This window comes from Peromyscus eremicus, chromosome 6 (genome assembly GCF_949786415.1).
Source record: "Peromyscus eremicus chromosome 6, PerEre_H2_v1, whole genome shotgun sequence".
NCBI lineage: Eukaryota > Metazoa > Chordata > Mammalia > Rodentia > Cricetidae > Peromyscus > Peromyscus eremicus.
This window is the reverse complement of record NC_081421.1, coordinates 39997131-40015253: the sequence shown is the minus strand read 5'-3', so window position 1 is coordinate 40015253 and position 18123 is coordinate 39997131. Positions and strand designations below refer to the sequence as shown.

At 41.3% G+C, this 18123-nt stretch overlaps 1 protein-coding gene and 1 non-coding gene across 2 annotated transcripts in view; one reads left to right on the top strand and one right to left on the bottom strand.

The window, feature by feature from the left end:
* Positions 1 to 18123, top strand: part of Plch1 (phospholipase C eta 1) — a 221679-nt gene that overhangs the window by 143838 nt on the left and 59718 nt on the right. Inside the window, exons 5-6 of the mRNA XM_059265418.1 lie at positions 3378 to 3507; positions 7088 to 7258. Coding sequence (XP_059121401.1) covers positions 3378 to 3507; positions 7088 to 7258 — 301 coding nt within the window. The remainder of the gene's footprint in view (positions 1 to 3377; positions 3508 to 7087; positions 7259 to 18123) is intronic.
* Positions 5515 to 5621, bottom strand: LOC131913919 (U6 spliceosomal RNA). The gene has a single exon (XR_009379990.1). It is a non-coding gene; the product is annotated as a U6 spliceosomal RNA (small nuclear RNA).

The window sequence follows — 18123 nt, the reverse complement described above, 5'->3', positions numbered from 1 at the left end:
ACTCTGAAATCTCAGTGCCCCCAACCCCATGCCAAGATGATGGTGATGGTGTATAGCCTCAGCATTTACTCCATCAACCTGTCATTCTCTGTTTTCTCCACTCACTCTGTCCTGACACTGGCAGGAAGTTGTAGCTAGAGTTTTCCTGACTGGCCCACAGTCAGGACAAATCTCTGAAACCCGCCAGTCCCACAGCCACTCAGACCCAACCAAGTAAACACAGAGACTTATATTGGTTACAAACTGTATGGCCGTGGCAGGCTTCTTGCTAATTGTTCTTACAGCTTAAGTTAATCCATTTCTATTAATCTATACCTTGCCACATGGCTCGTGGCTTACCGGCATCTTCACATGCGGCTTGTCATGGTGGTGGCTGGCAGTGTCTCTCTCACCCAGCTTCCTGTTCTCTCAATTCTCCTCTCTGTTAGTCCCGCCTATACTTCCTGCCTGGCCACTGGCCAATCAGTGATTTATTTATTGACCAATCAGCAACACATTTGACATACAGACCATCCCACAGCACTTCCCCTTTTCTTTTCTTAAAAAGGAAGGTTTTAACCTTTACACATCTCCAAAGTCAGCTTGGTATATTTGGGAATTTGGGCGTAGCTTCTCTTACTACTTCCTGCTGGAGGGGGGCGCTGTATCTTATGGGGACACAAAGAAAATTTTAGGATTATGGAATAGTCCATGAGGCTGTATTGTCTGAGCCAGTTGCCTTGAAACCATTCTGGATGTTGGATCATCTGGGCCATGGTGTCATCGGAGACCTTTCAGGGGGTCTTGGCTGGTCAAACCTGATGTGTCTTAATCTGGAACAAATCCATAGCCTCTGGCTTTCTGTGGGAACAAAAGCAGAGTCTCCTTTCCAAAGCAACATATCTTTACATCCAAATTTTGAAGTCAAGGTACCTTTAAAATATACATTTTGGCATAACTCAACAGCTTTTGTAATCAAATGTTATTCTTCAGTTACGAATATCAAAGAGAACATAATCCAGATTCTCTGTGTGGTAGCCATCTTTACGTGGCTTATTTTTTTATATTAGCTTGAGCCTATTGCTTTAAACTGCAGCCTTCTAAGCCTGAAATGGCGCTGGCGCTATGGCTGCTGGCTCCGCCCACTTCAGCTTCCCAACATGGCGGTGGTATGTTTTCTGCCAGCTCTGGGAGCCATCAACTCTCAGAAATAGTGGGTCTATGCTTCTATCAAAGCAGCGTGTAGCCCAGAAACCTCTTTTTTTTTATTTTGTACTAGCAAAGGCTAAATCCACCACACAGCTTAATGTGCCACTTGCAGAGGCCTCATTCCCACCATACTGCAGGTCGAGCATGCACGCATGCTAGGAACCCGCCAGTAGCTCAAACTGGCAGGCTGCCGCTCATTTGAGAGAGACAATTAGGAAGCTGTTTTTAGCTCCGTTTTAGAATCTTTTTTTCTCAGTTTTTAGGTGGAAACTCTTGCCACCACATTGGACGCCATTTGTAGCTAGAGTTTTCCTGACTGGCCCACAGTCAGGACAAATCTCTGAAACCCACCAGTCCCACAGCCACTCAGACCCAACCAAGTAAACACAGAGACTTATATTGGTTACAAACTGTATGGCCGTGGCAGGCTTCTTGCTAATTGTTCTTACAGCTTAAGTTAATCCATTTCTATTAATCTATACCTTGCCACATGGCTTGTGGCTTACCGGCATCTTCACATGCGGCTTGTCATGGTGGTGGCTGGCAGTGTCTCTCTCACCCAGCTTCCTGTTCTCTCAATTCTCCTCTCTGTTAGTCCCGCCTATACTTCCTGCCTGGCCACTGGCCAATCAGTGATTTATTTATTGACCAATCAGCAACACATTTGACATACAGACCATCCCACAGCAGGAAGTTGTCACTTGTGGGCATCCCCTTACATGTACTGTAAGTTAGAACTTCACTCTTTTGGGCCTCAGGGAAATATCTCACTGCCTGGCTTTGTCCAGGATCATGAGCTAAGAATGAGTTTTAATTTTAGTGGTTGAAAAAAGTCAAAAGAATGAAACATTTTTATTTAGAGTTTGAGCTTCATTGTGCACAAGCAAAGTATGACTGGCACACAGCTGTGCACATTCCTGCTGCTGTTCGTCAGACTGCTGTCCTGTGTGTGGAGAGGCTGTAGCTGAGATGAGTAGTCTGCCAAGACCAAAAGGTTAACTGCCAGCCACTTTACAGAAACTTTGTGCACTCTTACCCCAATGTGAAATAATACCACATAATTTCACATCCTCCTATCGTTTTGTCATAGAAAACACCAGCTATAACATTTATTTCCTTTTTCTTCCGATTTTTCCTCTGCAGAATGCTTCCTCTTCTTAATGTTGTTGTTGTGTGTGGTAATGAACCATCAGCTCAGAGGGTTCTGGATACTCACATCTTGGTTATAAAGCACAGCTTGAAGATACCAGGAACCTTTCAACTGCTTTTCTACATGTACTGCCACTGGAAATAATGGGTTTTCCTTTCATAGAATGTGGAAATTGCAAGTGAGCTCAAGCTCAGGGCTATCTATTATATCTAGTGATAAAGGAGGAATCCAGGCCAGAAAGCAGCCTTATGTGCAGGAAACATAGATGCTAGAACAGGTTGTAAGACTCATGGAATTGAGATGAGACTTCATTCTCTTGCCTATTCTGACCGGAGACTTTCTCTTTTTCCTAGCAATAACTAGAGGGTTTAATTTTTAAAATAGAAAAGTAAGAGGCAGAAAAGAGAATTGAGCTCTTGATTGGGAGAATGATGAAAGCAAAAACATGCTAAGTGAGAGGGCATAGGAGAGCATAAAGCCTAGATTTGTTATATTTGAAATTTCATCATAATGAGATCCTCGAGCAGAAAGCATTAACACCAGGTTATTCCTGCTGTGTGCCATCTCTGTGTCCACAAATGAGGACCTCTAACCTTTGTGTATGAACAAAATTTGTGTTAGCGTGGCTGCATTATTGAGAAGATGAAGTCAGGACACAAGAAAAGGATAATATAGGAAGTCATAGAGAAATATTTGTGTTGTGATGGAGGCTAGGGTGATGTCCTTCACAGGGAAATTGGAACTAGTGATGTAGCTGTCCTCCTTACAGCTGGTGGAATACAGTGCTTTTCAACAATAGGCTTAACATTTAATTTAGATTAGGTCGGGCAAGAGTGTTTGAATTAAACCTTCCAGCATTCTAGTCTGACTGTGGTTTTTCAGTACTACCCACGTGTACCCCTCTTCCTCAGAGCCTGTACATTGCAGGGTCTCCTCAAAAGCATTTCTTCTGATTCCATGTTGCTGATAGTGTCCCTGTGACATTCAGTGAGAGAGCGGTTTTTATTTCGAAGAAACCTTTTCTTTGACCTTTCTGCACATGGGTGAAGCAGACCTTTGAGGAGGCTGATAAGAATGGTGATGGCTTATTGAATATTGAAGAGATTCACCAGTTGATGCATAAACTAAATGTCAATCTGCCCCGAAGAAAAGTCAGGCAAATGTTTCAGGTATGTGTTCACAGTTGTGTTGGTCTTTTGTAAAACACAGCGACTACTGATGTAATTAGGCACATTAAAACCTTTTATTTTGTTAGACGCTGGCATTACTTGCTCTGTACTGTTTTCATTTTTCTTTGATAAAGAGAGGCATTATGTCTCATTAAAGGAAAAATTCTTCATCAACTTAAGGAGCATTCAGTTTCATCCCCTTGAATACTTCTTTGTTGTTGCTGTTTTTGGAGAGCAATAAGCACTTTTCCTGACACTTCAACAGTGATGTGAACTTGATCAAATCCTTTTTAGAGGAAGAAAATACTTCATCTGCCTGCTGCAGGGTTGGGGAGCTGTTGTGGGGGTTAGAATAAAGACCACGCGATTGGAGAAAAACAGCACAGGCAGGAGCCCCAAGAGTTCTCTTTTGTTTCAGAAGAGTTTAAGGACAACCCTGACGGAGGTCCTGGGTTGAAATTTACTCTGCAGCATCCAGCTGGATTGTGCTTGGAAGTGAGCAGTGTTGGGCAAAGACCAGATTGCACTGTTAGTAATGAGCAAGAATTAAATTACAAAATGGTACTTATTTGTAGATAAGTCATATACATAGTCCATGTTTTAGAAAGACTTCTCCTTCTATGTGACTAGGTCTGTATCTCAGACACATAATAAGCAAAGAAAGGTAAAATGCTTTGTGTTTGGGGCTTTTGTTCTCTCACCACCTGCTGCTCCCAGCAGAGCAAGGACATAAACAACAGGGCCATGTGGTCCAATCTCACATGAACGGAAGACAGAGGCTGGCTCCCTTCTCTGACCCTCAAGGTGGTCCTGCTGAGGGGATACTCCTGGTTAGGGATGGTTTGTACTGGGGGTACTTGGTTCCCCTGCCCTGGAGAACAGCATGAGCAAAAAGGAAAAGAGGAAGGAGTGAGATCCAGGAAAACTAGAAATATTTATGCCCTATGTCTTAGGGGCTCAGAGTAAATTCATCAGACAACTTTACTTATTTAATAGTTACTGTTTCAAATGAGCATATATGACAGCTTTCATTATGGATTTTCATAATACTTTGGTTGATTCTCTTCCCCTCTCTGCCCCCATCACACACTTGTGCCCTTGTGGCCCTTAAATAGTTTCTTTTCTTCATCCGTATCGTTCCGTATCGTTCCTGAGACAAGGTGATACCGTAGTCCAGGCTGGCACAGAATTTATCAAGCTCCTTCTGTCTCAGACTCTTCTTCTGGGAGAGTAAGCCACTGTACATGTGGTGAGACAAGTTTAAAAGAAAATTCAGTCTTTCTTTAGGCTCTTAAAATTTAAATGTGTTAAGCCAGAAAGTGACCAGGCACGTAGGCCTGCTATGTGTGAAATATGTCCACGTGGGTCCTGAGTCTAGCAGGAGTCTACAAAGAAAGGCTTATAGTGGGAAATGAAAGGTCCAGGAGTTTCCATACAGATTAAGTACCCTCATATGAAATTCTTAAATCCAGAAGTATTTTTCAGGTTTTGAAATATTTCAGTACATGTAAGTGGAACTCTTAAATATATCTGTTAAACACATGTACACAGACACACACACACAGACACAGACACACACAGACACACATAGACACACACACACACACACACACACACACACACACACACACACACACACTCTTAAAGACAGGGTCTCACTATGTAGTTCTGGCTGACCTAGAGCTCACCATGTAGATCAGACTGGCCTTGAACTTGAATAGCATTGCCTTCCCCTGCCCCCTGAATGCTGGGATTAAGGTGTACATAATTGTGCCTGGCAGGATTAAACATGCTGATTTAAAATTGCAACAGTAAAGTGAACAGTATACTCTATTTCTTAAATGCAAAGACTCCTCATTAGGCCCCATATATCAAAAACCAATCTATATCCAAATTTAAAATGACAAGATAGAAGATATCCGCTTCGTATAGAAGCTGTTCAAGGCTTAACTATGTTTTTGTGTGCTTTTACTTAACCTAAAGTTAGCATTAAGCAAAAATGTTCTTAAAAGTTTAGAATGCCCCACTCTAATTTGCATGCTCTCTTTGTTCAGAGGCCATGCTGATCTTGTGTATTTTTCCATTTTTAGCAAATGTGCCACTGAATTGAGCATGAGCAATAGGGAAAATTTTCACGAGCATTTCGAATTTCAAGGCTATATTTAAATCTGTTTAACAGCCGAGTGTTCTTTCCAAAACCCAGGGCTTCGAAGTGCCACTCATTCCCTGTCAGGGTTTGTTTTGTTACAGTTGTGTTCACTGTGAATGACGGTGATCCTGTAAAGGGTCTGGTTGCTCAGTATGCCTCCCTGGAAGTTTAATGGCCAATTCAACCAATCTCAAGATCCATGGTGAACAGTTCTTAGGCAGTAATTATTAGTGACAAATAAAGTAAACATCTACCTGCATGAGCTCTTTAGACTTTTCCGTGGGAGGAGCGCTGGATGGTTACACTGCTCTGGTAGATGTCAGAGCCTGAAGCTACCATGAGTCATCAGAGAGATTGTCTTAGGGGAGGAATTACATCTCCTAAGATATTATAGTTCTGAAGTGAGTGAGAGACATGTGTCTGTGCTGAGCATTAAAGCACGGCCTCTCTCTTGTCCTTTATCTGTTGTGCTCAAGGCATCTTTTTGATTGGTTCCCTCAAAGATCAGCTGTTGGTTTTCTTGCTTACTTTTAAAGATGGGCATTTTAAAAAAGTATCATTGCTTTTTTGCTTTTGTTTATAGTTTCCTTTGGCTTCATTCCTTTTAGCTTTTTAGTTGAATTGCTAGCTTTTTTGTTTCATTTTATCTTTGAGACAGAGTCTCTTTATGCAGTCCAAGCAGGCCTCCAACTAGCCATTCTTCTGCCTCATCCTCCCAAATGCTAGAATTACAGGTAGTTAAGTTTTGTTTCCTAACAACACATTCTAATTAACTTAGCTTCAAGCTTTGCTTTAAAGATTTCACTGTATCAATACCATTTTACTGTTGGTTTGTTTGCTTATTTGTAATTTTTATTTCTGATGCGGCAATTGATGCAGGGCTGTCATAGAAATTTTGGGCTTAAAAAAATGTGTTTTGCGTGCATGCATATTAAGGGCACCGTGTGTGCAGTACCAAAGGGAGCCAGAAGAGGGCATCGCATCTCCTGCAACTGGGAGTTAGAAATAGTTGTGAGCTGCCATGTAGGTGCTTAGAACTGAACTTGGGTCCTCTGCAAGAGCAGCCAGTGCTGTGCTCCCAACTGCTGAGCCATCTCTCCAGCCTCAGGGTCACATCGATTTGAATTAGACTTGTTCACTTTGAAGTGTTTACTTTCCCATTTAGAAACATTATGTCAGTGTTCTGCTTTAAGATTTTTTTCTGTTAATTTATCGATGTACTATAGTCTGAGAAATTGGTTTGTATAAAGTTGATTACAATTTGTTGAAACTTTCTTTGTTGCCTAACAATTTTTTTTATAATGTTCCATGTGTGCTTAAAAATGTATTTTTTGTGATTTATGTGTTGGCCCTTTTATGGTAAATGTTACTGTCTTATTCTGAATACACTCACTGGTACCAGTTCTTACCGCCTTTCTATACCTTGTTCAGGAGGCTGACACAGATGAGAACCAGGGAACCTTGACATTTGAAGAATTCTGCGTTTTTTACAAAATGATGTCTTTGAGGCGAGACCTTTATTTGCTGCTCTTGAGCTACAGTGACAAGAAAGATCACCTGACTGTGGAGGAGCTGGCTCAGTTTTTGAAGGTGGAGCAAAAGGTATCATTAGACTGTGGAATGGATTGTTCACTTGAAAGCACTTGGGTATTGGGTGCAGGTATATGTTAAAGGCAGGATACACTGACAAATAGCACACGTTATCAAAAAGCATACCAATGGATCATTTAAACCATCTATGTAGTAGCTGTTAAGGAAAGTGCCACGTAGCACATATAACTTGTTATCTTGTCTATGCTGCATATGGATATGTGTATTTTTCTACAAAAAATGAAAGCCACCTCATATTTCATTTTAGACTCACTGGTAATGTTTTCTTTATATTGTGAGGCATTAGTAATAGTATAAATTTGAGCTTTGTATTGATTTATGTTAGTATAAATTAATACTAGCAAAACATAAGTTGATATTTAACTTATAGTATATAGTTGTGTTTTTCATTACTATGACATAATTCTTAGATCACACTATGGACACTGATAATTCAGACAGGAAATCGGCATCTAATCATGTGCAAAGGTTAGTAAATTAGTCCTGCCTGGAGTAGGAGTTCCTAAATCTACTTAAAGGAAAACATTAAATTTTTAATATAATATAGGCTAAATTTTGTTCAACATGTTTAATTTTTTATATGGCTATTTTATAATTCTTTAAACTCCATTTCTCAGTACAGTGAGAAATAAATGGGTTTTATGTATAAATCTCAAACACAGGTAGACGCTCAGATTTGTGTCATTTCAAGTTAATTCATGGCCATGTATGAACTCAAAGTCCATTTCTGAGACATCATGCTAAATTTTGGGAATGTGCAAAATATACCTTTAGATATCTTGAAATAAAGAGATATTTCTTGATAGTTTATAATTTTCAGAGTCTATGATAAAATTAATGAATGCTAAGAAGTAAAGCAATATGCTTTGTTTTTATTGTGTTGAGACAGGGTTCTCATGTGGTTGAGGACACCTGGAACTCCTGTTGCTCCCCGACTGTTTCCTGAACTCTGGGAGAACAGACATGCAGTACATACCCAGGAAAGCAACATACTTTTTAAGGTTTTCCCTTCCTAAGCTTATAAAACTAATTATGAATTAAAAAAAAATAATGGTGTTGTATTGTTTTCCTGAATTGTTGCTTCCTTTAAAAGTATCTTTGAGGGGCTAGAGAGATGGATCAGTGGTTATGAACACTGGCTGCTTTTCCAAAGGACCCAAGTTTGATTCCCAGCACCCATACTGGGTTGCTCACACCATCTGTAACTAGAGCACCAGGGATCTGACACCTCTGGCCTCCATGGGTACCAGCACTCACATGCAAGTAGGCACACACATGTAATTTAAAAAAATATATATGATTGAGTAGGGGGCTGGCGAGAATGCTTTGCTATTGAGAGAGCTTACCGTTCTTACAGAGGAACTGAGTTGAGTTGCTAGCACCTCTACTGGAAGGCTTGCAACTGACTGGTACTCCGGCTCCAGGGGATCCAACATCCTCTTCTAACCTATGGGCACTTATACTCCTGTGTCTATGCATGGGCAGAGACACACATATACACATAAATAATCCTGTTTTAAAAAGTGTATTTTTGTGGGCCCGTGGGATGGCTCAGCAGGTTAACTTGCTTGTTCCTAGCCCGAGTTCAATTGCCAGAACCCCCATGATGAAGGAGAGACCTACTCCCACAAGTTGTCCTCTGACCACTACCTGTGCACCATGGTCTGTAGTAGGTTTTCTGCATTGCGATAATACATTTCTCCGCCGAGCAGTAAGCTAGACCAAGCCGAATTGTAAAAGTGAAAGAACAGGTTTATTTGAGCAAAGCAATTCTCAGGTGAGTTCTCCAGTCCCAGAGATCAAGGCAGAAGTCCACACACCTGAACTAAAGCAGGGAGCTTATATAGCCTGTCGGCAAGGGGTGATGACGTGTCTACCATGAGCTGGGGTTGCGCCCAAGCATGGTCAAAAGCTGAGCACTTTAGGCTGGGACTGGGGCTGCTGTGGCTGCCAAGAATGCGGAACTGGGCTTTTTGGTGCCTTCCCTTTGTTCAGAGATTCTCTGAGTGGGCGGGGTTTGGATGAAGCAGGAGTGAGAGGGAGGTTATAGCTGAACAGTCTGCATGTGTCCATGTGTCTTCGTTAGGGTTACTCTTGCTGTGATGAGACACCATGACCAAAAGCAACTTGGGGAGGAAATGGTGCTTCCGGTCACGTTTCCATATAAAAGTTCATCATCATTGAAAGCAGTGGGGCAGGAACTCATGCAGGACAAGAACCTGGAGGCAGGAGCTAATGCAGAGCCAGGGAATACTGCTGCTTACTGGATTGCTGCTCCTCATGCATTGCCCATCCTGCTTTCTTATAGCACCCAGGATCATCATCCCAGGGGTGTCCCTACCCACAATAGGCTGGGCCCTCCCTCTTCAATCATTAATTAAGAAAATACCCTACAGACTTGCCTGCCTACAGCTGGATCTTTGGAGGCTTTTTCTCAGTTGAGGTTCCCCCATCTCAGATGACTTTAGCTTGTGTCAAGTTGACAAAAAACTAGCCAGCACACTAAATATATGAAATAAATGAATAAATATATGTAAGAAAAAAAAAAGCCTTTGCTAAGATGCTAATACATTGCTTTATACATGCAATCAGTTTTGGTACTAATTTGAATTAAATTGAATTAAAATTTTATTACTCAGTGTGTGCATGATGTGTGTATGTATGGACACATGTGCCACAGTGTGCATGTGGAAGCCAGAGGGAAGTATTTGGGAGCTGGTTCTCTCCTTTCATCTTTCCATGGGTCCCAATGATTGAACCGTCAACAGGTTTGTATGGCAAGCATCTTTACCCATAGAGCCATTTTGATGTACTCTAAATTCAATTTTTGAAGTGACTTCTAAAAAATATTGTTTTTCAGTTGTATGTGGGAGGGGGCTTTGTGCATCTGAGTTGAACTTGTTTCTGGTCCAGTGGTCCAAATCTTAAAACGTCCTTTAATTTTCTCCTGCGTAAGCCAGAAAAATACCAGTTTTACTTGTTATAGTCCCAGATTTGTCTGACGTTCTTAATCTGAGCCACCAGTACTGTGTGCAGGCTCAGAAGCGGCAAAGGTCTCACTGACTCAACTCTACTCTGACTGAGCGGGACAGGTACTTTTTAGGACAGCCAAGTGCAATTTTTCAATTACATTTTAGGGCTAATTAGGATCCTCAGACTTTTGCTTTAGAGAGAATGAGAAAAAGCAGCAAAAATTTGGCAAACTCGGTCCATACATGTGTTTTCTCTGTATAATTTGCTTATCACAGAGCCTCAGCCTGAAATTTTTCGTAATAAAGATGTATAAAAGAGTGTTCTCAGTTTATAATGAATAAGGCAGCAAGTAAATCTTTAGTTATTTTGTGCTAATATGGACTTACAGAATGTCATCTTAGTATTTATATGATTGACATTTCTTTGTAGTAGAGATAACTATTTCTTTCCATGTGTTTGCTTTTTATGGATCTAAGAATGCTTGCTAACTGTGCCACAGAAGTTTCATCATCTGTTTGCTTTTTTGTTTGTTTGTTTGTTTGTTTGTTTTTTTGGTTTTTCGAGACAGGGTTTCTCTGTGTAGCTTTGCGCCTTTCCTGGGACTCATTTGGTAGCCCAGGCTGGCCTCGAACTCACAGAAATCCACCTGGCTCTGCCTCCCGAGTGCTGGGATTAAAGGCGTGTGCCACCACAGCCCGGCCATCTGTTTGCTTTTTAATTGTATTGTTTTTTATTGTGTTTTAAAGTCTTCTGTAAGACAGAAAATTTGACTATATGCAGTCTTTCCTGTTTTTCTGTTGTGTCAATCTTGGGGATGTGTGTCTGTAAGAAAGAGAAAGAAAGAAGAGACACAGACAAACTGACAGGGAGCCAGCAGACAAAGGTGTTACTTGACCGGGTTCCTGGGGAAACTCAGCCCGTTTAAATGCCAACAGAGCCATCATAAGCATGGCCCCTTAGTTCTCATTTAAGAGAAGGCTATACTCAGCTACCAGCTGGTCTCAGGGCCTTGCTTGGTGTCTCTAAGATTTCTAAAGTTAAATCTATTAAGCCTGATGTCTGATGAGATGTTTCTTTTATTCTGTTCTCCATTCAAGCTGGTTAGCACTTTATTTGTTGTGAATAGACTGTTTATTATTAATTATTATTGTTAGACTGTGTGCTATATGGTAGGGTGGGGTCAAGCAGGTCTGGATATACACCTTGCTTCTTTGACTTGGATCACATTTACCTCTGCATTAGTTACTTTTCTATTGCTCTGATAAAACACCATAGCCACGGAAGCGTATAAAAGAAAGAATTTAATTGGGCTTATGGTTCCAGAGAGTTAGAATCCATGACTGAGCCAAAGCATGGAGGCAGAACAGCTGAGCACTCACATCTTAAACCCTAAGCAGGAGATAAAGAGAGCAAACTGAAAATGAGCCTTTTGAAATATCAAAGCCTGCCCTTCTAACAAACCTCCTCCAACAAGGACATACCTCCTAATCCTTCCCAAACAGTTCCACCATCTGGGGCCCAAGTATTCAAACATATGAGCCTTTGGGGGCCATTGTCATTCAAACCACCACAACCTCTCATTCTCAAATCTGTGAGTCATTACATAAGATGCCTTTGTTGACCTGGCAGGATTAGGAAATAGTTGTTTTTGGTTAATTTCTTCTATTAACTGTTCAATAAATGGTCATGTTTACTTAATTGTACAGATTTGGTCATTTCCAAGGAACCTATGTAGAATTATTAGTGGGCAAGACCCACAGGTGTCCTAGGTTTTACAGTTCCACAGAGAATAAAATTTTTTTTCTTAATCCTTTGCACAACTTGAGGATATTGAAAGAATTTTAAGAAGAAAAAAGACCGTAGAGACTTCTGTGATAAATTTTCATGACACAGAGAAGACTTCATAAGGAAGTGAGGATGGGAGGAAATAGGAAAACCTGTGTATGTTTTATGCCAGGTCTGATGACACATGGACAGACATACAGACATGGGGAAATGTGATTGGTGGAGAGGCTGCGATAGCATGCAGAGATAGGAGCAGAGAAGGAACTTGGCAAGACTGTTCAGATCCCTCTGGCATCTGTGTCTTCTGCTCCTTCTCTGTGGGTGTAGGCAGGGCATCTTCTGAATGTTAGTATTACACCTAACCCGGGAGGCGGGAGAGTGGAAATCCAGAAAGTCCTTCCCAGGAGTAAATACCTGCTTAAAGGGAGAAGGCCTGGGGGGAGTCAGAGACACCTTCCTGTGTTTATTTCTTCACATTCTGAGATGCTGTGTGTCAGGCAACCAGTCCTGAATCATATCACTTACACACAACTAGGATTTTCTTCTCAGTCAGTTCTTGTTTACCTCATCACTTCCATGTCTGCTGTGATGTAACATGATGATGATGATGATGATGATGATGATGATGATGATGATAATGTATGTGGTCTTTGTCCCATGACCTTGATAAGGAGCCATTAAAACCTTGGGACTTTCTGAGTGATTGGATAAATTTGTTACTTCCAGTGAGTCAGTCCCCTTCAAATATGAGTTTGCTGGCCCTCTGAATAGTTTGAACCATATGATGAGAGGTGGGGAGCTTTCATTTACACCCCTGAACATAAGGAAGAGAGAGGGAGCTGGGGAATAAATTAATAACTTTGGTCAGTGATATCATCAATCTGTACCTTCATGCTTATATCATAGACCCTCCATAATTAAAATGCCCTGGGGCTCCGGGTTGAATGAACACATTCCAGGTGCTGTGGAGGGAAGATGTCCAGAATGGCCATAGTTCTCCACAGCGGCTCCACTTCTATGCAGTTCTTTTGTTTGGCTATTCCTGAGTTGCCATTTATTATACAGAGATAATGGAGGGAAAAAGCACTGTCACTCTGTGAGCCATTCTGTTGAATGACTGAACCTGAAGGAGGTTTGGGGGAACAGTTTAAAGCTAGCTCCTTGAGGCCTCTATATAGGCCTCTCCAAGCCTTTTCGACAAGCCCTTTTCAATAAAGAATCATCCTGTTCTCTTAGCCAGAATGCCCATCCTCAACACTGAAATGCCCCAGCCTGTTCCTGCCCCCCAGGCCCTAGTTGATGTCTGAGCATCTTGGTTGGCTTTCTGCAAGAACCCTGTCTTTTTGTCTAGCTCCCTTTTCCTCTTGGTATTGTGCTTTATCTACTCATCCTCATTGTTCCTGATTTTGAACCTTGCTTTCCTTTTTATACAAAGGGCAGCTGGTACCCACTTTTCCCACTTCACAATGTCAAGTTGAAGGTTGGTCTTGAATGTGACTGAGATATTCAGAAGTGCAGCAAAGTGAAGAATTCAAATTAAAATGCATAAAACTGGTGACTTTAACTTCATCTAGGCTGGTGGAATCACTCCAGCCCATCTGAATGTCAGTGGTGCACATCACTTGCTAAGGGGCATGCATTTCTTCCCTTTTTCTGGTTATGTTGAAATTCTGCCAGTAAATTTTCTGGTTTGGGGTAAACAGAAGCCAGTGCTGTGTGAAGTCTGCCCTGGCAGATCTGTACCTAGTTTAATTTCTAAATTAGCTTGAAGCTACTTACATTTGGGTAGTGTTTGAAGCAATGTCTGTCTATCTATCTACCTATCATCCATCCATCTATCTATCTATCTATCTATCTATCTACCTACCTACCTACCTATCTATCTGTCTATCTATCTACCTATCTACCTATCACTGTCTGTCTACCTGTCATCTACCCACCCATCCATCTATTCATCCATCTGTCATCTTTATTTCTTCCTTTCTCTCTCTCTCTTTCTTTCTATATGCCCACTCATCTATCCATCCATCTATCATCTATCTATCTATCTATCTATCTATCTATCTATCTATCTATCTAGTCTATCTATATTACTGTATCTCAAGAGGCAGAAACCACAAAGAAACATTTTAATGTATAAAAACCTTAAGGTTTTTGATATTTGATTTTGAAATATTTTGATATTTCAAACACTCTATAACTGAATCACAAGATAGGGAAATATTTGCAACACAGAAAAAGAAATACCGAGTTTCCTTAGTATGGAAAATTCTTTTATGGATCAGTGCACCTGGAAATATTTTGTCCTTATTAGTAACCAAAAATGTAAAATTAGGCCAAAAGATTATTAATTTAACCCATTAATTCAGTGAACATTAACAAGCATGGTATCTACTTTAGCTTGTAAATGGTCTAATTATTCAGTACAGCAGTTTTACATGTCTGAGAATTTTCAGAATTTACCAATCTTTGATCCATTTTACTTTTAGTCACTTAACCCAAAGAAATAGCCATAGGAAAAGAATACAAAAATAACTATAAAAAAGCATATACAGAAAATGTTAGGAAATTGTGCTTTCCAGTATTCTTTAGCTTTGAAGGAAACTTGAAGACAACCTAACATGTGCAGTAAGAGCAGCGTTTGAGTTTTGAAACTGAATTTGCTCAATAGGACAAACCTGAGGCATTTTGGTCTTCATGCCACTGAGTCATTATCTTCTTAAGACATAAGGTTGGTTACAGACACCAGAGTGTTCACCTTTTAAATCATACTCATTTGCAAAATGAAACACCACTGCTGGTCACGGGTAGTGTCAAGGATTATATGAAATCAAATACTGGTGCATAGACAGATTTTTATTTCACCCAGATGTGTCCTCACCAGATAGAACATTAGAAACTTCTCTTAGGGTAATATTACCAGTTATAGTGAGTTGAATATTGATGCCCAAAGAGCTAAGTGATAATTCTTAGTACCCGTGAATGTATTGGAGCTAAAGTGAATGTTTATATGTTGATAGATACAATTAAGATATTAATTCAAGGTGGGCCTTAAACCCGAAAGTGAGACTTTTCCATAGAAGAGTAGTAGAAATGGGAACATGCGAAGAAGGTCATAGGAAGAAGAAAGGCACACAGGAAGAAGGCCATAGGAAGGAGAAAGGCATGTGGGAAGAAGGCCATAGGAAGGAGAAAGGCACACAGGAAGAAGACCATAGGAAGGAGAAAGGCACACGGGAAGAAGGTCATAGGAAGGAGAAAGGCACACGGGAAGAAGGCCATAGGAAGGAGAAAGGCACACGGGAAGAAGGCCATAGGAAGGAGAAAGGCACACGGGAAGAAGGCCATAGGAAGGAGAAAGGCATGTGGGAAGAAGGCCATAGGAAGGAGAAAGGCACACGGGAAGAAGGCCATAGGAAGGAGAAAGGCACACGGGAAGAAGGCCATAGGAAGGAGAAAGGCACACGGGAAGAAGGCCATAGGAAGGAGAAAGGCACACGGGAAGAAGGCCATAGGAAGGAGAAAGGCACACGGGAAGAAGGCCATAGGAAGGAGAAAGGCACACGGGAAGAAGGCCATAGGAAGGAGAAAGGCACACGGGAAGAAGGCCATAGGAAGGAGAAAGGCACACGGGAAGAAGGTCATAGGAAGGAGAAAGGCACACGGGAAGAAGGTCATAGGAAGGAGAAAGGCACACGGGAAGAAGGTCATAGGAAGGAGAAAGGCACACGGGAAGAAGGCCATAGGAAGGAGAAAGGCACACGGGAAGAAGGCCATAGGAAGAAGAAAGGCACACGGGAAGAGGCCGGACAAAAGAGGTGGAGACTGCAGTAGTTTTCATGCCAAGGGATGCATGCCCCTTTCAGATACAAGGGGAGGTAGAGACAGGTTCTCCCTCAGAGACTTCAGGGGAGCTCATCCTGCTGACACCTTGGTTCTGGACTTCTGGCTTTCACAACCATGATAATAAGTTTCTGTTGTTTTAAGCTACCAGCTTGTTGTTGTATAGTGTCCCTAGATATCTAACACAACCCAAGTATGTTTAGGGGGTGATCCTAAGATATTAACTTATATCAGAAATCAAATACAATAGCATAACCCAAGAATCCTACAGTGGAGCCAGCAATCATCTCTGCTCATGAATATAAATCTTCTGTCCAAATTACTATTGACTTGGTTTTAAATGTGCCTTTAAATAATTTTAAAGATCCTTAGTGTCTTTTCTCCCCCACCCCCCACTTTACCCTCCGATCCTCCACCCCAACCCCAGTAAATTCTCCCCTCTGTTTTTTCCCTTTCCCCATTCACCTGTGTTCTACTGTTCCCCTCTCTGGAGCTCTTTGTTACCTGTCCTTTCCCCAGTGATCCGTTTCTTCTTTTCTAGCTTGTTCAGTTACTCCAACCCAAACACTCAAACCTTAAGATTACCAAGGCTAACCATGCTTTTTATTAAGCGGTGCTGTTTATCGTGCGAGAAAAGCCACGAAGTACAACAAAAACTACTATAAGAGTTTATTAAGGGAAGGGAACAGAAGGGAGTGCTTAGGCCTATGGAAAGATCGTGCAGGAAAAGGGGAGGGATAGATGGAACCCGCCTTTACAGGTTCCCCCTGCACATGCGCATATGGGCTTACATAGCTATGCCATGCATGCGCATAGATTGTGTAATCACGCTGTGAGCAAATTACGTGATCACACAGTGCACAGATTACGTAGGATGTAAGGCCCTGGGATGACTAAGCCTCTGGCTTGGCTACTGGACAGGGCATGTGCGGTCATGTAGTTGGGGGAGTGGCTAGGAATTCTAACAAACTATGTGTTTGAGGAAATTCTGTACTATTAAAAAAAGGAAACAAATAGAAACAAGAAACTTGGTAGTAGAATAGAGGCAACACAGGAAGAAGGAAACATCAGACATTGGTGGTTAATGTCATCAGAATAAGAAAATTATAGCCATAAACTGAGAACAAGACACTGTGGGAAGAGATTCAGAGGGGGAAAATGAGTTCTGAGAAACTTAAAGTTTGACAATAGAGAGGTAAACACAATGGGAGGTTTATAAAGTGGAGGAAATCGAACAGACAGAACTGAAAATAGAAAACAATAAATAGAACAGACAGAACTGAAAATAGAAAACGATAAGTAGATGGGAGGGAATTATCAAGCAGTAAAAAATGATAAGCATAAAAAGAGATGAATCTCTAGAGAAGCCAGTTGAGGGCCATGAACACTGTGGAAGACGAGCCACTCAGCTGCAAATCAAATCATTATTGTAAAACTAAAGTGAGAAATAAAAAAAACCAAAGCCAGCTGAATTAAGCTGAGGCAGGATGCGTAACCAGGGTTGGCACAAGCATCACTTCCCAAAGCCGCTTGGAAGCTGAGAAACACAGGGGCAATGATTCCAACCTAGAGCGTTCTGCTGCACTAAACTGTCAAAAGAAGGTGTGTGTGGAAGAAAAATCACTGACCATATAAAAACACCTGCAAAACGCAGACATCTGACTTCCTTAGAGGTTGGCTATGGACATGCCACAGGGAAGTCAGTGCAGCAGCTCATCAGAGCTCTGGATCAGACAAGCTTAGAAGAAGAGGCAGGACAATGAATTCAAGAAGGGAACAATGGAATTCAGAGGTCATTTCTTACCTTTCTGTTATGTGAAAAATATACCAAGGAGCTATTAGAATCATGGGAAATATTTGTGGTAGACGTTAAAACTCAATCAATAGGAATTCCAGCAATCAATACACCCCCAAAAATTTATTAAGAAAGGGAATGTAATTTTCCCACATGGCATATTCTCTAGTGTTCAATGCTTGCACAGCTGGAACCATTTCAACACCACATTATTTAGTGAGCATCGTGTGGGTGCACAGTGGGATGATGGGCAAAGTGGGAGAGCCTTGTTGACTCAAGAGAGCTTATGTTAGATGAGGCTTACATAATGTTTAACATAATAAGTCAACAGGTAAGTGTATAAGATGAAAAAATAGTGTAAACACAATGAGGAGTGTGGGGATCCATTTCAAAAGAAATATAAGCATTGGCTTTGTTGCCTTTGGAGGGATGATTCCGGGTAGATAAAAGGGAATTGTAT